The 22,098-nt window shown below is 47.4% G+C and overlaps 1 protein-coding gene across 1 annotated transcript in view; it reads left to right on the plus strand.

Annotated features, from left to right (window-relative positions):
* LOC144720153 (ryanodine receptor 2-like) overlaps positions 1-22,098 on the plus strand; it is a 289,470-nt gene that overhangs the window by 195,060 nt on the left and 72,312 nt on the right. The window contains exons 50-68 of the mRNA XM_078596660.1: positions 781-921; positions 1,667-1,830; positions 2,634-2,712; positions 3,988-4,077; positions 4,518-4,655; positions 7,509-7,589; positions 8,083-8,158; positions 9,838-9,964; positions 10,897-11,012; positions 11,610-11,689; positions 12,106-12,227; positions 13,241-13,290; positions 14,943-15,003; positions 16,019-16,257; positions 17,669-17,750; positions 18,537-18,667; positions 19,371-19,697; positions 20,544-20,784; positions 21,892-21,979. Of these exons, the coding sequence (XP_078452786.1) occupies positions 781-921; positions 1,667-1,830; positions 2,634-2,712; positions 3,988-4,077; positions 4,518-4,655; positions 7,509-7,589; positions 8,083-8,158; positions 9,838-9,964; positions 10,897-11,012; positions 11,610-11,689; positions 12,106-12,227; positions 13,241-13,290; positions 14,943-15,003; positions 16,019-16,257; positions 17,669-17,750; positions 18,537-18,667; positions 19,371-19,697; positions 20,544-20,784; positions 21,892-21,979 (2,433 nt within the window). The remainder of the gene's footprint in view (positions 1-780; positions 922-1,666; positions 1,831-2,633; positions 2,713-3,987; positions 4,078-4,517; positions 4,656-7,508; positions 7,590-8,082; positions 8,159-9,837; positions 9,965-10,896; positions 11,013-11,609; positions 11,690-12,105; positions 12,228-13,240; positions 13,291-14,942; positions 15,004-16,018; positions 16,258-17,668; positions 17,751-18,536; positions 18,668-19,370; positions 19,698-20,543; positions 20,785-21,891; positions 21,980-22,098) is intronic.

The following is a 22,098-nucleotide window of genomic DNA, read 5'->3' on the forward strand; positions in this document are numbered from 1 at the left end:
AATAATAATAATAAGGAAGCATAGGTTATGCTTTTCGCCTTTTAGCATTCCCTGGCCTAACACGGATGAGACAAGGCCTCCTTTATTAACCACACACGCTTGTTTCACCACCAGCATGTGGGGTTAATTCAGACGTTATGCCTTGCGGTTGGTGTGTCTATTTGGTGTTTGCCGAAAACGGTAAAGCCTATTCTTTTTTGCATTATTTCGATACCGACAGCAAGGGTCTCGTACATATAGGCGCGAGTTAACGTGGTTCAGCCATGTGCAGTGTTTGAATTGTGACCGGCTGCCTGGTCCATACGTGGAGTGGGTGCCATCTGCAAAGGGAAGGCATGGAATAGAGCACGTGAACTGCCAGCAATCAATAACAGCCCTTTGAAAGCAGATTTGTTGCATTTAACGTTGTTGTTTTAACTCCGTGTAAGTGTTAAATACAGCATCAAGCTATTGGCTAAAACTTGTCAGGGAAAATAACTTGGTCTGAGACTTGTAGATCTGTTTGTTTCACTCAAAAATATTTCTGAACACACAATATGTTTGTACATTTACTCGGTTGCCAAATGCATTGGGAAAACCTTATAAACAAAGCATCTGAACCTCAAAACTAATATCCTATGCAATACACTTTATAAATGTTATAATTTAAGTAAAACGCTTCCAAATAAATCTACATGGGCCCTCTCAACACTGATTGGCCATTGTTCAGCCCAACTCTGATTTTACCGTCCAATGATAGCTTCCGATGCTGAACATGGTCGCGCCGTCCGCTGTCTGCAGGTGCTGACCAATCACTTCGAGCGTTGCTGGAAGTACTATTGCCTGGCGAGTGGCTGGGGCAGCTACGGGGCAGCGTCGGAGGAGGAGCTGCATCTCACACGCAAGCTCTTCTGGGGCGTGTTCAACGCGCTGTCCAAGAAGGTGACCACGGCCACCCTCCGCTGCTAACCAGTAGTCATCACCATCACCAAAATCATCGGAGCCCAATTGTGCTTCGACACGAGCCGAGTGAAGAGACAAAGCGGTGTCCGTGTGGACTTGTCACATCCAGAAGGGAATTACGGCATGTTGGAGAAGCAGTCTCTTCAACGCGAGTCAATTGAGTGGGCCGGTTTTACCCAACACTGCTTGAGAACTGTCGCTGATGTTCCACGTTCTGTTCAGCAGGGTGACGGCTTAAAACGTTTTGATCCAACACTGGACAGGTCAAGTCAAAGTATCTACTTGGTCTTAGCGTTGGGCAGTGCTCATCTCCATTAGCAGCCCTGAACCAGTGCTAGACAATCCCCATAGAATATGCATCAAACGGTATTCTTAACCGTTTTATTTAGAGGTTCTCGATTTCAAATCCAACAGGTCGCCTTGCTTAATACTGCGGGTGTATTCAGTACGCTCTATCTGCTTCACTGTGGAAGTTAAAGATCCCATGACATTGAATAGGCCATTGCTTGCCAGAGTCCTAGTCCAATTTTTGGATTACACTGAGCAATCATCGTCACTTGCTGGCAGACATGCCCGATTGCAGGCCTTAACAGCTGTCACTGTGTGGGGGGGTACCCTTCGAATGTTGTTTGAGATGAGATGTGACGTGATATGAGGTGCTTTGAGTCGCTGAGACATATAAGCATCGCCGCCTTATAAATGATTATTATTACTATGATTACAGCCTTACGAGCAGGAGCTGTTCAAGCTGGCGCTGCCGTGCCTTGGTGCCATCTCGGGCGCACTGCCCCCCGACTACATGGAGTCAAGCCGCATGGTCGCGATGGACAGCCAGTCCTCGCTGGACGCCGAGGGCAACTTCAAGCCGCAGCCCATCGACACGTCCAGGTGCGGGAGCGCTGAGCCATTGAGCCAGCGGCAAGAGGACACCCCCATGCCTTCAGTTCTTACGCCTGTTTCTTCTTTCCCGTGACGTGACACTGTTGACGGTCTACAAAGCGGTACTCGTTTTAGTTTGTGAAATCGTGGATGGATGATCGGCTAAATGGATGGGGTAAATTGGCCTACCATTGGAATTTAAAATCACGTCTACTCATGTTTACTGTTAAAATGATAAATAAAGGTTTATAGTGTCATATCAATCGAGTTTGCAGGTAATGGCTTTTACGTCACAGTACAGGACTTTCTTCTAAAAGCTTTGGAACTCGCTGGAAATATTCTGGATATTTTGCTTATTGAAGACCTATATTCTTGTTTTTTTCGGTAAAGTCGACTGCAACACAAGCAATCATCATCAGGTGTGAAATCACACCTGATGATGATTGCTTGTGAAATCACACCTGATGATGATTGCTTGTGTCGCAGTCGAAACGTCGTGAGAATTTTTATTGTTTTATATTTTTATTATGTTATTATTTCCCTTCTACATGACTTTACCGAAAGAACCAAGAATATGAATCCCTGCAATCATGAAAGCTTTAAATCAAAATTGAAGACCTGTTTGATAATTTTGGCATTTTTTTGAAACTACTACATTAATAGCTCACAGGCTAAAGAGCCTGACTACAAACCTCCAAAACATCGTTGTGATAAAATTAATAACATGACATTTCTTAAAATTCATATTTGTGAGAAAAAAATCACTTCTGTTGCACCACTCATGCTTGTTTTGTCTGCATGCATCTTTGCAGCATCACCATCCCGGAGAAATTGGATTTTTTCATCAACAAGTATGCAGAGCACGTCCATGACCGCTGGTCGATGGAAAAGGTGGGGTTCACACAGCAGCCAGGCCTGGCACACACAAATACCTCGCGGCTAACCCTGATTCCTCCCCCTCGGTGGGCTTGCGGTACGGCTCGGCTTTGGAACGTCCGTCCAAAAACTGTATACAGAATCTAAACGAGGCAAAGTGTGTGTTTGCCGACAAGTCACAGAGCTGGAATATTCAGAGGCAGTCCTTCTAGGTAATAGAGGCATGCACTAGCACACACGAGAAGCGGTACAATCATTTTCATGATAAGACAATATTAAATGTGCAGACTCAGTCTGCGGTTGTCACAAATACGAGACTCATCAATAGGCCGAACAGAGCATCAATAGCGGATGATACACACAGCCCTGGATAGAAGGCAGACCTAACAGAGAGGTAACGAAAGCGCCAGTCAGGATTAGACCCCAGATCGGCACGAGTGTGAGCCTGGCCAGTGAGAGGCCATTGATCACCATGCAGAGACCATCATCTCATCACGCTTGGTAATGTGGTTTGAGAGCGGGCGGCCGCGTCGAGCGTCATCCAGAGTCTCCGCAGTGCTGACGTGGCACTCTCACTCCTGAGCCACCTGGCCCAACTCCGCTGGAGGCTTTCTTAACCCTTTCCCGTTCCGAGACGTCTCTACAAGTCGCGAGGGTGGGTGTCCCGTTCGCCGCTGAATCTAGGAACGCGCAAGCAGTGAGCATCAATTTTATTTAGAGAGGCGAAGTAGCGCCGTTGTTTTTCAAAAGATTGCACTGACCACAGAGAACTGCAGCGATACGACCACACTCTATGATAGCTGACGCCAAACTGCGCCATGTGCGCTTCCGCATGGCCTTGTGGGAGCCTCGGTAGGTCTTTCTGACCCGAAGATGTACCGATAAAGTTATTTTTGTTTTTATTCCGATTCCGATTCCGATGATGTACACGTGCATCATAGGAACGGAATTGCAACATATTGTGTGACCATTGAGATTAATTATTGGGTTTCTGGCATGTCGAATGCCAATTGAAAAGTCCTCGCTCCATACCGTGTCAACCCATACGGTTTACCCGTATGCTTGTACAGGGAAATTGAGTTATCAGGTCCATACGGTGTACATCCGTTTCAATTCGGGCAAAAAAAAATCGTCTATTTGTGTTTCTCTCTTGTGATGATGGGACTTTGTAGGATGAACGTTGAGATGTATAAGAGCACGGGGTGACCAATAAGGTCTGAATTGTTTTGCAATAAGGTAGGCACTGATAAGGGGTTGACAGGTATGTCTCTCTCTCTCTCTGTTTGACAGTATGCAGAAGGGTGGTCATATGGCGAGGTCCTCAATGGAGAAAGCAAAAGTCACCCCCTCCTCAAGCCATTCAAACTCTTCTCTGACAAGGTAATCAAGTCGGGTTGGCGTTGTATTCGTTGTATTCACCTGCGTCGTTCATTTTATTGCGAAGCTTCGAGAATAGCTTACGTAATCATAATAAGCTGGAAATAATGCCGAGCAAAGTCTCATTGAGCCCAAAGCACTTTTTTGAAGAGGGTCCTACATTCGAATGTTTGCTCAATACCATGAATGAATATTTGGGATGTAGAATGGCATTGGAAAACCCGTAGAAAATCCATGAACATGAGGGGTTGACACTTAGCACTGCCACCTTCTAGCCACTTAGCAGCCCCTAATGCCATTTGGAGTGCCTATCGGAGAGCCAGGATAGTAGTGCCTTTTGCGAGAGTGAACCGGGTTAGGATGGTGCAGGGTGTGACGCAGGGTGGCGCAGGGTGTGTCTGTAAACCGAGTTGAGTGTGAGACGCCGTGTGTTGTGGCCGCAGGAGAAGGAGGTCTACCAGCTGCCGGTGAAGGAGTCCCTGAAGACCATGCTGATGCTGGGCTGGGCGATCGAGAGGACACGAGACGGAGGGGCGGCCGCCATGCAGGCAAAGCCACAGCGCCTCCCGCACTCCAGCAGCGTGAGCAACGCGCAGGGGGGCACCTACATTTTGCACGGCAGGGCAGGGGGAGGGGGCATTGCAGTTGCATATGTCCACGTGTGCTTTTTGTACCAGTGTATCTAATCGGAGATGCGGGGGAAGAACAACGAACTAAACACGAAAAGCATTTCTAAAGAAATGAGTTGTCAATTTGTATGAATGCGTGAGTGTGTGTCTGTCCCAGAATGTACTACGTGTGTGCTTGTGTGCTTGGGTGTTTGTGGGGAGCAATGGCTAAGTGGTTCGGAGCACTGCGCCATGCATGATCACAACGCGAGTTTGATTCCTGGCCAAACACAACATCAAAGGCGCTGGTGGTGGATGAACCTGGCCTGGATCTCTCCTCGGATTATAATTAATCCTAAAGCGATGAGAACCTTGTGTAGTATGTGAACTTAGGCCATGGAGAAGTAAAGGCGGGCGGGCAATCATGGTGCTTGTTATGACATCCTACTGTGTGCCCTGCCGACCTTAAACTGTGCTTGCCGACATTGACTTTCCCGGCAGTGTGAATGGCCTTTTGGGGGTATATAAACTCTGGTGTAGTTTAAAAGTTAATTTCGTTAACCAGTTGAGAACTCAAGAGACCGGAATATTTTAATTTTCAAAATTTACTTGGGTCACCAAAATGACAAATGCAAAAAAGTAAAGCAATGAAGCGAAAAAGAAACCGGCACAAAAACAAGTGTAGGGAACAATCTTAATTTTGGAGCTTTCGTGACTGCAGGAATTATTCTTTGGTTCTTTCGGTAAAGTCACGTATAAAACAAAATAATAACAAGTGTGGTGACCAGTGCGCTATGAATCCTATTCACCCGGGATAAATTCCTGGCCACGCACACTTGTGCCACTTGGTGTCTAATCCTGACTGGCGTTTTCCCCTACACCTGTTAGGTGTACGTTCTACCCAGGGCTGTGTGTACCATACAATATTGATACACCGTTAGGCTTATTGTTGAGTCGCGTTTTTGTGATAATCACAGGTTGAGTCTGCACGTTAAATTTGTTTTATTCTTAAAATGTTTTTACTGCTTCGCGCGTGCGCTAGTGCGTGCTTGTGTTGGTTAGAAAGACTGCACGTGCTTTTTACATTTAAGCGCACGAGTGCTGAGTGCTGAGCTGGACGTGCCCTTAAGTCGGTGTTTCCCTATGACACCATTGAAACCCCATGGTGTGTGGGAAACCTGAGGACACACCCTGCGACATGCCATTCAGCAAACAGATGAGCGAATGGCTATGACAACCCTGTACATGCTTTGCGTTTCAGTTGCACTCGTGAATTGGTTGGCAGTCGTTTGAACATAGTGTACTAACCCGGGCTCAAGCACTTTGTTTAACAGTTGTCTTAATTGTTTGCTTTCACTGCTTGGGCTAGTTGAGACCTCTAAGGGAGGTGAGTAACTTGTAATAACCAAGCATTCAAATTTTTTCGTCTTGTGTATAGTTTAAGCCCTTGGGGGGGAAACGACCCACACGTCATCCGCCGTAATGTGAAAGCGAAGCTGTTGGCAGGCGCATGCGTCCCGACGAGCCGTAGTGCACCGTCGCGTGCCATCGAGCGCCATCTAACTCCACTTTCTTTTGCAGCGACGCGTGCGCATCTGTATTCTCATTCGCTTGCGTCTATTGTACAACCACATCGCGCAACTCGCAGAGCGGCGGCGCCCGATATAAATTCGCCGACATCACCCGGCACGTGAACGTAATGCATGCTGAATTGTACACGCGGGTCGCCGAGCGTGAACGTGTTTGTTGTGACGGGTGCTTTGTGGTGGTGGGATTGCAGCAGTGGGCGGGATTGTGGCCTCGCCTTTCGACGCACTGCGTTGTGACCCGATGCCGGGCATCTTCTCACCTCAACATCGTCGAGTGCCATTTCCTGTCAAATTAGTCCCTTTGCAATCGAAGCAGTAAATCAAAGTTTAATCCCAACTTCATAACGACCAGGAACAATGTAGACCCCAGGGTTTTTTTTTCCGGCATGTACGGGTAATTGCTGGGTTATTTGATCGTGTCGTGTTGATGAAGGTTAATCTGAAAATTGTGCTCAAGCGTATTATTATGTTTTTTTTCCGGGGAACTCTTGGTGCATAGTTGTTAGAAGAATGGAAATTGTCGGAGGTTGAGCCACAGATGGTTTCTTAGGATTGCAAGATGGATGTGCTTTAATTTCTTGCAGTCGAATATTTATAATGGAGATTTAAAGCTTTTTTGCGTCAAATGAATTCTGGCTAAAAGTATTTAACACACTGAGTTTAAATTTTATTTTCGGCAGGAGGCTCGATCGGTATTTCACAATGTCTCTTTTAGAATTTGCTGAAGCCCACGTAATCATTCTTACAGTCTGGATGCGGCGATCACTTATGCTTCACAATGAAATCCTGCCACTGACAAAAAAAGATTCGCTTTTTATTCCATGGTCTTGTCCTCCTGATTAGAATTCAATTGTGTTATTTTCTTTTGCGCTTCTTCTCAGATTTAATCCAGATGCAAATTACAATTGTTTGTTCGGCCATACAAGATTTGTTTTGTAGTCCAACATTTAAACTCCTCACAATCTAGAATGGAAAGTCTGTATTGCAACTTAAATTCTGAAGTATGTCAGCATAGTTTTTAAGGCATCACCTGTGTGTTTTTGTATCAATATCCTATGCATATCCTATCTAGTATCGTAAATAAGCCCAGCTATGATGGTAAGCCATTAAATCAAATGCAGAACTTAATATTCCAGCCGACACCCTGTCCTTTCACATGTGGAGCTTTTGTGAGCTAACCTCTCAAGAGATTTTGCCGCATGCTCGTTAAAATTCCTCACCTTGTTCCTCTCTGCAGCAAAGCTCATTTGAATCTCCCCACGGCTTCACGCCACGACCCCTGGACATGACCAACGTAACACTCCCTCGGGATCTGCAGGTCAGTCTTTGCTTTCAGCCGATGATTCTTCTTTTTCTTGGATGTGGTTGCAACCTGAGGTTTGTTTTCAAAACGTGGAGATGACCAGGTGGCTGAGATGTCAAACACTTTGTGAGAACACTGAGAAGCTACCACGAATGAGTTCCTGGGTTCGAATCTGGACAATATCCACCGATGATTTCGTCGATTTCTCAAGTGTGGTGAGTTTGTTGGTCTCAGCCTAGTCACAAAAAGACTCAACACACATTGATAGAGCCTAGAAAAGGTAGGCCCCTTGTATGGATAAAGAGGCCTAGGGAATGGAGTTAATAAGTACGTGTGATATTGAATTCCAGGGCTATGGTTTGACACAAAGTGATAAAAAAAAATCTTAATGCGTGACTACGATCACACATTTGAGGTATAATTGTAAAAAAAAAAGAATGATGTGCGATTTGATTAAATATAATTTTTTACAAGTGAGGTTTTTTTACATTCTTACTTCTGTCAGCAGAACATGTCAGAGACTCTGGCTGAAAATTACCACAACTCTTGGGCAAGTAAGAAGAAGATGGAAATTGAAGCCAAAGGTGAGGCCCTGACCCTGGTTCTAAATAAATTACAACAATAACATCTTACTCATTCAGCAATGGTCATTCGTTTAGTTTCGTTAAGTTTGTTACATTTTTGAGCCAGCTGGGCCAGGATTGGGGGAATAACTTAGCCCACTTTTCTCCCAGGCAACTGGCGAGCACAGGCAAGGTGTTACTAACCTAACATTAAAACTAGCAAATACATACTCTACACTCTTTGGTTCTTTCGGTAAAGTCACGTAGGTAGAAATAAAATAAAATAAACAAATCACGACGTTTCGATCGCAACACAAGCCATCTTCATCAGGTGGGACAACCACAGCAAAAAAAAATGCTGAAGTCGGCGGGAGAGCTGCCGTGGCAAGAGGTTATATAGGTAAGAGAGGGGGGAGGAGCCAAGGGGGGGGAGAGAGAGGGGGGGGAGGGGCCGCGTGAGCGCTAGGGGAAGAGGACGTGAGGCTGGGGGGGATGTGGGCGGGGCTAGCAGTAAACCGGCAGGTAACGATGGAAACAACAACAACCTGTTAAGGCATTACCTGGTTGATAACATCCTTCCATTTATTTGTTAAATTTGTATCCATCTTTTCGGTTGAAGTTTTGTCTATGTTTATATATCTGGATGGCTTCATGAACAAACCTTTGATAGTAGCCCGAAGGTTTGCAGAGTACCTTGGTCTCAGAAAAAAACTATCATGTGAGCCCACAGCATTATAACAATGGTCAGCTACGGCAGCAGGATTGGTTCTGCCGTGTTTCAGATCTGCCTTGTGTTCGCGGACACGGTCCGAGACATGTCGTTTCGTTTCCCCAATGTAACTGCTGCCGCAGGTACAACTCAGTTTGTAGACTCCAGGGTATTGCATGTCAGGAATTACCTCCTTCACAGATGGGATTAGATCACGGATTTTGTGTAATGTATTGAATCCGACCTGGATCTTGTGTTTGTGTCCTAGCAATTACATATTTAAAAATCCCAGTTAAGAGACAAACAACATAAATACTATTAAAAATAAGAATAAAAAATGTATTAATCTAATCAACAGGTCCACATGTTTTGTTCACGTGACAAATTTATTAATTGGCTGTGTCGGGTGGATGGGGGGGGTATGACACACATTGTACTTACGCGATCTGACCTAAAGATCAGTTTATGAATCATAACTTTGGTCACGACAGCCAACGTGTTAAAGCGAGAGAAGCGCTCATCAGTGTCTGTGTTTTCAAGTCGGTAATCAGATCTCCACCTCCGAGACTGTGGTGCAGCCAGCATATGGCAGTACAGTCTTGATAAAAAGTTGTAGGGGTTTCCTATTAAAACCATGGAATAATTAGAAATACTTAAGACGCACAATTGTATACATCGGTGCGCATTGCTAAACTTCATAATTGCAAGTAATTTAAACTTTTAACTGAACCAAATTAAGCTAAGAAGGTACAGTACAAAGAAAAATCGTATAATATTTGTTTAATTTAATTATTCGGATGCTTTTCTGAGAAAGCAAGGTATTGGAATTAATTTGAACGCAAATAAAATTGCCGCTTAAATCGGGACGGTAATGAACTCACATTCTGAAGAAAAAACACACAATGGACTCATTGTCATATTATTCTACGTATGTGTGCGTGTGTGCATGCTTGTATCTGTGTATACGTGCGTGTGGGTGTGTGCGCCAAAGCAGGGGGTGGCACCCATCCCCTGCTGGTTCCCTACGACACGCTGACTGCCAAGGAGAAATCCAAGGACCTGGAGAAAGCTGAGGAACTTCTCAAGTTCTTGCAGATCAACGGATACGCTGTCTCCAGGCACGCTACACCCCACGATCCCATTGTGTTACTAAGCTGAAGTGTCTCTCGACTCAAACTCGCACAGGTAGTTGATTATTTTCATTGGTGGCTCTGAATAGTGGTTGGGAAAATCCACATTCCGATGGTAAGGCCAGACTTTCCACGTCATGGCTACTGTTAACGTCTCACAATGGAGCCGTGCAATGGGATAAGAAATGGCTGATTTAGAAATTTTATGGAAATGCAGCAACAATGGGCTAAAAATAGGGCACCCCTACGTGTGTGCATCCGCGTGTGCACGACGGGGTTTGAACACGTTCCTGTGTATGTGTCCTGCACGTGTATCCAATTTTTAATGTGCAGGCACAGAGGCGTGTTACGCATTTGGGTGCACGCATGCGTGCGCGTGCTGTACAAGTTGCCACGAAAATGCAGTGAGTTGGCAAAGTGTTGCCTCTACCAGTCACCACAGTCAATTAACCCATCATAGCTGGATCCATCCCGTGACCTCCTGCCAGCGAGCCTTCCACGCACTGCACGGTGCCTCAAATCGGATCGATTTTGGCTCAACCGTTGCAGTGGCGTCACTCCCACAAAAGCAATTGAGGCTATACCGGGAATCTCTGTCCTGTCCTGTGGTACGTGGAGAGTGGTACTCCATCGATAGACACGCTACACTATGAACTAGTTTAGCTTCCTGCTCACAGCCAGCAACTGTGGCTAATATTATAAACCGGTTCTGGGCCTCCTCTAGGTCGACTCAGCCGTAAATGAGTACAGGAGTGCTGTGTGTAAACATCAACATTAGAGAGACAAATGCCACCCCTCGTGCGCCGTGCCGGCCTTCATAGGTGCTCGCCAACAGCGCTTACCCCAACAGCCTGTTAAAGGGTGGGGGGGGGGGTTTGGGGGGGAATTTTCATCTTTACTATTTACGGTACGTGGGACAGAGGTGCCAAGGACATGGAGATGGACGCCTCGTCCATCGAGAAGCGCTTTGCGTATGGACTGCTGCAGCAGCTCATCAGCTACGTGGAGAGCGCCCACGGCTACATCACGCAGCTCGGTGAGCTCTCGCCTCGCTCCGCAGCATCAAAATTATGAAAAATAAGAAGAGGTTTTACTGGTAGGAACCTCCTGGTTACACCAGCCCACAGGGGATTATTGTGTCCGTCGTGCAGGGAGGGGCTGGGTGGGGAAGGTGGGGCTGGATGGGGAGGGGAGGGTGGGGAGGATGGGGAGGGGCTGGGTGGGAGGGGTGGGGCTGGGTGGGGAGGGGCTGGTCACCCCGTGGTGCCCTTATAAAACTCAACGTTTAACCTACTCACGCCGGCTTGTGCCCGCCCTCACAGTCGGCCATATTTGCGGAATACACCACGCCGCCGTTGACCCTGGCGTTGACCGAGCAACCCAACGTTCCTACCAGATCCCTCCACAGGAATGTGTTTTTTTACCTTTTCTGGCAATAAAACTAGATACCTTTTGCAACGCATCAAGTCTGCATTAACCACACAAACTTGTGGCAAAACATATAAACATGCTCTGATAATGAATATATACATTGTCCTTGAAACTGATTGGCCTACACCAGAGACGTGCCAGACCAAATTTGTCTCGTAGTTGTTACTGTGAGCATGTAATTTTAGATCCCGGATTCTTGCAGATTTCGCCATGACCAAGAGGAAGGAAGAGAGATCATCGAACAAGTATCCCCACGAGCAGGAAATTAAATTCTTCGCCAAGGTAATGAAAGCACGCGCGCGTGCATTCACAACGCAACGCTTCTCCGATTGCTCGTCCCTTGCGGCGAGACTCAGCGGACGCACTTGAAGCGCCGTTTGGGATTGTGTCGCTGACAGTCGAAGCAGTGTAAATGTAAACGCACACCTCGCTCACAGCGGGCGGTGTTATACTCAGAGCGCCCGTAAAAGTTTACGGTCGCCGTGCCTGTATCAGTGTCAGTCAAAGTGCCTCCCTGTGCAAGCATTGTCCGTTGCCATTGGCAGCTCTGAGGCAGTGATGAAACTACTCCTTGGTAGGAATGGTGAAGCGGTATCACAGTGGTTAGCAGAGTTCTTTTACCATGTTAACAAAACACAGCCAATCTCCCAATCCTCACAGTGACACCGTAACGATGTCTCCCCTATGACTTTGCGCAGGTGGTGCTGCCCCTGATAGATCAGTACTTCCAGAACCACAGGCAGTACTTCCTGTCGACGCCCAGCAGCCTGCTGAGCAGCGGAGGCCACGCCTCCAACAAGGAGAAGGAGATGGTCACCAGGTTTGCTGCACCCCCCCCCCCAGTCCTCGTCACGCCACCGTCACACCTCGTCACGCCACTGTCATGCCTCACCCCAATTTAGCGTGGAAGAGTAGGCCAAAAATGAAGGACCGTTAACGAATCAGATGACACGTTGTTTCACATATTTAACTATCGATCTCACGGTTATTGTAAATTCCTCCAAACCCCATCGCTCCTTGCGGATGTCCGCACGTGGCTTTTGCTTCACAAAGGCCTCGAACAATCCTTTAACACGCACGAGACCAGGACAAAGATCCCCACAAATAGACTTATATACGTGGCTTTACCGAAAGACCCAAAGAATATGAATTCCTGCAGTCACGAAAGCTTTAAATCAAGATTTAGACTTAACAGAGTTTTGGGGCAAGTGCTGTGAGCGGGCAGCACCTGTGAAGGCCTGCAAGGCACACAAGGGGGTGGGGGGGGGTGGCCGGCACCACGCCCTGTGACCGCCTTTGTCACCGTGGCGATGTTTACACACCGCACCAGGTACTCATTTCAGGCTGACGCGCACATGGTAAAAATCACCTGCAATACACCCTTGAAGCTAAGCCGATTTGAGCCTGGCCAGGATAGTGCTTGGATGGGCGAATGCCTTGCATAACTGGTGTTTAGGGCTACAGGACCACATTCTAGGCAGCAGAGGGCACTTCAGCAGAGTCCATTGTTGCACTGTACTGACATGATCCCATGTCTATCTATACTCCTCCGCCCACACCAACTTGCACTGACCAGAGTTTAGTAAAATCAACTCCACAACCAGCATGCCCTGCGGGGGATGCTCCTCTTCCAGTAGGGGATTGATGACAGTGCTGTGCACGTGCACAGCATTCGTAAGCAATCACCGCAGTCATCATTTTTCCTCATGTATAGCTGCCTGACCTGACCGTTGTTTCGCAGCTCGTTCGATGACAACTAACGCTTGCAAGAAAAATACCAAAATGTTTTTCCATTTCTTCCTCTTCTCTCTCGCTTCCTCGTTTCCTCTGTAGCCTCTTCTGCAAATTGGCCGTTCTTGTCCGGCATAGGATTTCTCTCTTTGGTAAGAGTGGTCTTTGGGTTCCTGGTTTGTATTCTATGTTGTGCTGCACGGGAGTGTTGTTGTTGTTGTTGAGGGTTTTATTTTTTTTTCAAATGCATGTTGTGGTGCCAGATGTTTGCATGCTACACGATACTAACATCCATTGGCAGGATCTATTTCGCTCTCACATTTTGTAACCACCAACGACCGTTAATATTTAATCTTATTTGCGAATCCAGGGTTAATCTAAGAGTGTTTTATATACATGTATTTTTAAAAAATGGACAGGATTTAGGACTGGAAGATATTTAACTTTTCCGATCATAAGTCTTCACTTTTCTCAGCAAGAAAAAAACACATTAATTAATGTGTTCATGGTGGAGTGGGGGGGGGCAGTGGCATACTGGTTAGCCCATTGCGCTATAATCCTAGAAAACCTGAGTTCAATTCCCAGCCGCGCTGAACACCCGCGGCGAATGATAGTTGGACCTGTGTTCCCCTTCACTTCAACAACCCGCATTGACCTGCTTGGTGGTGAATTATAGTATAAAAACAACTCATAACTGACGTGTTGTGGGGAAGCCTTCATCCATCAGTGGATTGACAAAGGGTTGTACATTATCAACATACAGATGATTGCAGAGTAGCAGAGTGTTCACGTCACGTCAAACTGTCTCCCTGCTTTCCGTCTAGTTGGCGGTGGTAGTCTTCATTGGTGTGCCAGAGCCGGTGGTGGGAATTACGTGTCCCTAAGCTGTTGATTGCTTAAATCTCTTTACGCATTAAAATTAGTCTGCACACACAGATGTCATATATATATTACTCCCGATATGATGCGACGGATAGACTGGCTCCTGGTTCGAGCCGTCAACACAGATGAGTACTGCCCCCCTCACGCTCTTTCGGGTTTGGAGACAGTTTTAGTCTTGGCAGCCGAGTTGCATTCAAGTTCTTCGGAATTTTCGTTAGCTTCTGATTTAATTTTGCATACAGAACTGGAGCAGCTGCTCCCATTATTATTATAATTCCCTAGCATTGAGAAGAGGTTTTCTTCTTTTTTCTGGCAACAAAACAGGTGTTAAGATGTTAAAACACCAAACTGAAACCTTTTACAAGGAATCATGTCTGCATTAACCACAATACTTGTGGTCAGAATGCAAACCAAAAACGTACTCTGATAATATATGCATTGTCTTTGAAATTGATTGGTCCACACTAGACAGCTTTCTTTTGAGCCTAGCCTCAAAACGGTGTTAGACCAGAGGACGCCACAAGGCGTACAGCGAATATATTATCAGAGTATGTTTTTTTTTGCATTCTGACCACAAGCATTGTGGTTAATGCAGACATGATTCCTTGTAAAATGTTTCAGTTTGGTGTTTTAACATCTTAACACCTGTTTTGTTGCCAGAAAAAAGGGGACAACCTATTCTCACCATGGGTGTAGTTTTGGTGGAGAGCCTCTATACCCTGGGTGGCGTTTTCCCTAGTGTTGCTGTTTTTCACTTTGTGCTGTTTTTTTTAAGGAATCCTTTGTGTATCCCGCTTGCTTTTGTATCCTGGTTGCCTTTTCTGCTATCTTGTGTTTCTGCATCTGGTATCACAGGCACATACATACTCACATACACACACATACACACACACACTCTTTTACTGTGATGTGTGGCGAGCAGGGAGCGACGCCACTGCCATGGTGAACTGCCTACACATCTTGGCCGGATCGCTTGACTGCAGGTGCACAAGCTGGGTGCCCACCATGGTCTACATTAAACACGCACGCCTGTCGAATGACCAGAGGTCGCAAACGGGTTTTGATTCCTTACCCGTACCCGTACCCGGCCGCACCAGGGTTGCAAACGGCTACCCGTACCCGTACCCGGCCGGGTACGGGTAGCCGGGTATCGGGTAGGGTACGGGTATCGGGTACCCGGTTGCGACCTCTGAGAATGACACACACACACTAACACACATACAGAACGCACACGTGTGCAATTACACACCAACACACATGCAGAATGCATGCCTGTCGAATTACACACACACACACATGCAGAACGCACACATATGTACAATAACACCCCAATGCACGTTGTCAGCACTGGAAGAAACAATGAGTAGGTGTGCATCCCTGAAAAAGTAATACCAATACTGGCTTCTGTAGCTATCACAAAGCTACGTCTGAGATCCCCTCTGGTGATTGATGTTCCACAAAGTAGGGGCAGCACTTTCCCACCCATTCTGCCGCTGCTAAAAATGTTCAACGTGTGACAGTCAAACTGATATTGTAAAGCCTCACAGCTGGAATTTAGCCAGGGTAAGTGTAGAAACGAATTATCTGTGTTTCTTTGTATAGTCATTGAGAACATAATTTGTGTGAAACCAGCTGCCTGTATTCACACCCAGGATCTTAGGAGTCTTTTTTTTCTTACGTACGGCTGATGTAGGTGCACAGCAACAACTACAATTTCACATTCAGGTAGTCAAGCCCAGATAAACAGATCTTAGGAATAACACATCAGCATTCTGATCTCTGAGCCACCTGGTCGTGTCCAGCCGACTTGTTCCGAACACCCTTGCAGCTCCCAGCTACGTGAGCGAGCGAGTGCGCATCCTGCCCCGTAGGCCTTCCCGTTCGGTTGTTTTGAGTCCGATCCAAAATCCCTTGGTTTCCTTCGCTCGTGAGAAACGTCACAACCCAACGAGCTGGCCACCGACCTCGCCGACCCTGCCCACCCCCCACCTCCCCTAGAACGGTGATGAAGGTGGGGCCCGACAGCGTGAAAGCAGCGCTGCGCGCGTTCTTCGAGAGCGCCGCCGAAGACCTGGAGAAGACGATGGAGAACCTGAAGCAGGGCCGCTTCACGCACTCGCGGAGCGCGCTCAAGGGCGTGGCGCAGACCATCAACTACACGTCCGTGGCCCTGCTGCCGCTGCTCTGCTCGCTCTTCGACCACATCGGGCAGCACCAGTTTGGCGTTGACCTCATACGTAGGTGACCCTCCACTCCGTTGCCAGCCTTTGCGGCCCTTGCCCCGGGCTCATTGGATGCTCACGGAAGGCACCGTAAAAATTGTTTATTGTTGTTATTTGTATTTGTGTGTATGTATGTTGAATTTTGTATGCACCATACGTAGCCAGCCGAGCTAATCAGAGGTGCGGGGAAGGACAACAAACTAAACATAAAAAGTAGTTTTTATTGTTCTTAACTTTTTTATCATGCGCAGCAGACCCAACGAAGGGCTTCAGAGCGCCTTACAGTAAAATGTTTGCAAAAAAAAAAAGATCTTCAGTTTACCTAACATATCACAGGCAATAAGTAGGTTTTAAGAAATAAGTCAGACTCACTTCTGGTTTTACACTTATATCGGTTGCAAATAATAATGTAGTACGTCAGCCAAGTTGTTTCCTACGACAGTTTCTTGATGATGCACAGCCAGCATTATCATTTTGATTGGAAAGCTCGGTGGCTGGCTAAGTTGTTTTCATACGTGCATGAAAGTGATGTTTGGCGACTGGCCAGATGACACTGGTAGAATGCTCAACTCACAATTGGGAGATTGCGAATCAAAAATCCTAGCCAAGGGTGAATGCAGTCCATCCATCCCTCGGAGGTCAATTAATTGAGTAACTACTTTGCAGAAGGTTAATCAGTGGATTCCAATGCAGAAAATGGCCACTGCCATCGAATTGTGGAATTTCCACCACTTGCCTAGGGTCGCCAATATAATTTTAGCCATAAAGCATTTCAATGTACCATGTGCTTGTCTTTATTGTCGTATTCTTGGATGTCTTAATGCTTTTAATTACTATATTCTTGTGTTCATTTAAAAATGTGTGTGAAGTCCCATTCATCATTGATCCGTCTCATTTGAATATACGTCAGTAAATCTAAAGGCGAATGTCTGCCTAAATAAGTTTGAGCCATACCGCGGGACGGAACGAAAATTACAAGGTGAAACACCCCAGAACAATTAAAAAAACCTACACATGCAAACAGATAATACTCAAAATCTCGCTGGTATGCTGGGCCACCTCGTAACCCAAGCGTTTTGGGAGTTTCACAGCATTGCATGGTGTCCTCCGCTGCCATTTCGCAAAGGTGCCTGACGGTACTTGGTGGGCAGCAACTCATCTTTACTACAGCTGTTGCAGGTTTCATTTCAATCCAATTATTTGAGTTGTGAGCCACCTGGCCAGGATTGCGCAAACACGTGGTCCACTTTTCACCATGGACAGACATAGGTTGTTCTTAACGTATCACTAAAGCGACAGACATTTGCGTATGAAATTCCATGTGTCATTGATTCTCGTGCTGTCTGGGACATCGTTCCATTGTCCAACCGGTACCCTATTTAAAACACTGCAATTTAAATGTTCCCACGTGAATCCTCCTGGGCAGTGGATGACGTGCAGGTGTCCTGCTACCGGATCCTGTCCAGCCTTTTCGCACTTGGAACGGGAAAGAACATCTACGTGGAGAGGTGAGCGGTGCGGCACGTGGTCGCATCGAATTCGCCCTGCAGGGCACAGATCGAGAAGTAACCGCTGTGGCCTCTTTCATGCATGAAAGTGAGTAGAACAAAGCGATCACCCCTGCAGACAACTAAGGCGGTTGACGTTTGATTCCCTGGAGCCGTCCTCGCAGTACATATGCCGATAAGGGGCCAGTGGAGTGCTTGTGTGCGTGTCATTGCGATTGCGTGTCCGTGTGTATATCAGAATCTTTATTTAGACGGGAGGAATCCAATGAGCTGTGAAGCCCTTTTTCACAGATGTCCAGTAGAGTCCCAATGATGGCATCGTGGTCAATACGCTGCGCTGCATGATGTTTATTCCCAGCCATGGTTAACGACATCGGGGAGTGATTTTAGAACTGGTCCTGGGCCTCTACCAGTGTGATTTAACTTTTTTTCACACCATATATAGCCAACCGTGCTAATCGGAGTATGTGGTGGTGTGTGTATGCAATAATATTAACAAGGGGTTAAAAAAAAAAGTTAAGCATATGCATGGGCTGAACACGTCACTATAAAGAACGATGGCCGGTGGCCCAAGACGGATGAGCGAGTGGCAGCCAGGGGAGGGAATGTGCCCAAGAGGCGGTCCCCCCTGCAGAGATGTAACAATAAATGCGGCTGATGTGCAGGATCTAGATGGATTGTTGCATCGCGGGACCGTTGAGATGTGGCGACGGCCTGGGGAAGGCCTTCATCAGGCAGTGGATAGTACACGGCTGATGAGGATGACGTACATGTGCATGTGCGCAGGCAGCGGCCTGCTCTGGGTGAGTGCCTGTCGGCGCTGGCCACCGCCTTCCCGGTCGCCTTCCTGGAGCCGGAGCTCAACAAGTTCAATCCCCACTCCGTGTTCAACACCAAGACGGCACGCGAGCGCGCCAGTGAGTAGCGCGCACGGCTGCGCGTGTGGCTGCGTGTCCGGACCGCTCCGTGTCGTCGACTGTTTCACTGCTGGCTTCGTCAACCCACAAATAGAGAATCAGAATATTTATTCATACTGGAAGAATCCGATGAGATATGAAGCTCTTTTTCACACATGTCCAGTCTGGGCGGGTAAGAACGTTTCAACAACACACAATACAAAAACACGATAGGAGTGCAAAGTTCAAGAAAGGTAGACAAATCACCCAAACACAAACAAACACGACACTAAACCATCCCCATCCTACCAGACAAAGCCCACTCAGGTGTTAACTTATATTTCCACAATACACACTGGCTTCATTGGAAGACATGAGAAATCAATTCACTTTTGATCGTTTTTCTTTTTTCAACTTGATCATTCCACCACCCACTCTCGACAAAACCCTATTTTCTGCACGATGAACTTTGGGGTTATCCACTTTTGTTTGTAGGACGCCCCCTCTAATGTTAAATTCTTGTAGAAGAATTAATTGTGTTCATGCCGGGTAAACCTCGTTTATTTTGTCCGCTAATTATTCACACATCTGACTCAATAATGATCGTCCTGCGCAATGCATACACGTGCTCTCATTTACATACGTACGCACAATGCAACTTCACTCATGCTCACACACATACAATCCCACAACCACAACCACACACACACGTGCTCGCTCGCAGTGATGGGGCTGCCGGTGCACGTGGAGGACGTGTGCAAGGACATCCCGTCGCTGGACAAGCTGCTGCAGGAGATCGGCGATCTGGCCGAATCGGGCGCCCGCTACACGGAGATGCCGCACGTCATCGAGGTGGTGCTGCCCATGCTGTGCAGCTACCTGTCGCGCTGGTGGGAGCACGGCGCCGAGGAGGACCCCCGGCGCGCCCTCGAGGAGCCCGTGTGCACGGCCACCACCTCGGAGCACATGAACGCCCTGCTCGGCAACATCCTCAAGATCATCGTCAACAACCTGGGCATCAGCGAGGCCGCCTGGATGAAGCGCATCGCCGGTGTGTTGCGCCACGCCGTCCGACAAGGGAGCCCGGCTGAGTGGCTCTTCGGACTTTTCTCCCGCCGACGCCGCCGGCTCTTGGGATTGTCAATACGTCGCTTTAGTTTGGCTGTCGGAGCCCTTGGCGTGTTTGCAACTGAATCTTAAGAGAATCACTGAACGTGGTCTGGTGTGACTTGGGCAACTTGCAGCAATCCATATTTTTCATAAATACCGGTAGCTATTTTATTGAAGAAAAAAAAGTGTGGTTACGTAGCAGTAATGGCACTCGCGCGCTCATGTCTTATATTTTGCATGCCATTGACTCTTTGCTCGGTGCATCTCCCAGTAATCGCTTTCTGCATCGTCGTGTGGAAAATGTTTCCCTTTTGTTTTTCAGCATCTTTTAGTATCTTAGAAAAAGCACGTGTGCCAGCGATTTGAACTTATGCACAGCATAACTGCACCATACTTCTTTGGATGCTGTGTGGACAAAGGAGATCAGCATATCTGGGATGCCTGGCCTCACACTGGGGTATCTTCCTTTGGGAGAATCTAAAAACACATGAAAGTGCTGTTGGTGAGCACCTATGAAAGCCAACATGGCACTTGAGGGGTTGGTGCGGCCAGTACCACCACGTCCGGCCGAATCCACTTTGGGCAGCCCCCGCACCAGTTCAGATAATCTTCACTGGTGGTGGCCATGAGCGGGAATCGATCTCGGGTCGCTGGGTTTGTAGTGCAGTGCACTAACCGCTACACAGTGGCACACACACATGCACACGTCTGTAAACTCACACATCTCGAGTTGCCTACAGTCTCTTTGTGACCCTCCCTACCGTCTGCGTTGCTCTCACGGCCGCAGTCTTCGCCCAGCCCATCATTGGCAAGGCGAAGCCGGAGCTGCTGAGGAGCCACTTCCTGCCCACGATGGAGAAGCTGAAACGCAAGACGGGCAAGGTGGTGGCGGAGGAAGATCGGGTGCGCGCCGAGGCCAAGGGCGACATGTCCGAGGACGAGCTGCTCGTGCTGGACGAGTTTGCCATCCTGGCGCGAGACCTATACGCCTTCTACCCGCTGCTCGTACGCTTCGTGGACTGCGGGAGGTATGGCGGTGCTGTGTGGTGGTGCCCAGCGATGGCCCGGAGGTCATGAGGTGTTTATGGCTATTGCCGTCACTGCCGCGACACCTTACTTCTCCACTTTGTTTTGCCCGATGCCACAGCTGTTGTGTGGTCGGCACCTGTGACCTCGAAAAATCTGCTTTTAGTCTCACCGCAGTCATCATGCTTTTGGCCTCCCCCCATGGCTGCCAACGCCCGGATGCCACTCTCAATTCCTGTGTCGGTAACTAGCGCTCGTAAATCCTGCGCACATGCCCCACGCAATCATCACAGCATTCTTTCTGTGCTTCCCTCAATAGAACATTCCCTCTGTATTGTTTTCCTACCATGATCTATTCTAAACTTTCAGGTTTGCTGCCATGTCACGCCAAGAGATTCTGAGCATAATCCACATGCACCTACACTTACAGGCCAGATGTTTTTTTCTAAGTGCCTTGTTAAAGTCATTGCACTGGACGAACATAATAATAACTGTGAGTGTTAAGATACAATTTTGAAGCAACATTTTTTTTATAATAAAGTGAAATAAATGTTTTCATCTCCCTTTAAATCTTTTTCCCAGTTATATTTCAAACGTTGCTATCTGTATCGTGTCACGGAACAAAGACGTTTCCATACGGAACTCTCACAGTGAGCGTTGTAGCGTCCGTTCATGTAAGAACACAACCCCTGGAAGACATTCTCACGGAAATACATTTCAAGTCGCTTCCATGTACTCCACATAGGATTGTCGTGTGGCAATCATTCTAGCACTTTTTGATCCTTAGAGCTGAAATATGCCGAATGTAGTGAAAACCAAACTTGATATTGTTTTTTTCACGCAATAATCGCTTGAATCCAAAAACTCATTGCGCTTGAGCACCTGATTTAATGATGCCTGGCTGGGACTTTGATTGAACCCAGACTTTCACTGGTGCCAGCTCCTATTGTGCTCTGAATTTATCACAAGGAGCCCCCCCCCCCTGAACCAGCCGATCATCCATCCTCTTAATCCTCAGAGACTTCCGAATCTCGAGTCTGCTTTGGGCCTGAAATCCGCTTAGTCGCTACGTCAACGCCCCTGTGAGTTGCGTACGCTCTGTCCTGCAGGGCCAAGTGGCTGATGGAGCCCAATGCAGATGCGGAGGAGCTGTTCTTCATGGTGGCCGACGTGTTCGTGATGTGGGCCAAGTCGCCCGTGAGTGGCCGTTGCCCTGCCTCCACGCTCGGTGGATTCACGCCGCATTTAAAATGCATCATTCTTGCTTTTGTACTTTTCATTACTCCATTTAATGACTCATTTTTTTCCCCCTCGAG

This window comes from Lampetra planeri, chromosome 7 (assembly GCF_965212315.1).
Source record: "Lampetra planeri chromosome 7, kcLamPlan1.2.h2, whole genome shotgun sequence".
Taxonomy (NCBI): domain Eukaryota; kingdom Metazoa; phylum Chordata; class Hyperoartia; order Petromyzontiformes; family Petromyzontidae; genus Lampetra; species Lampetra planeri.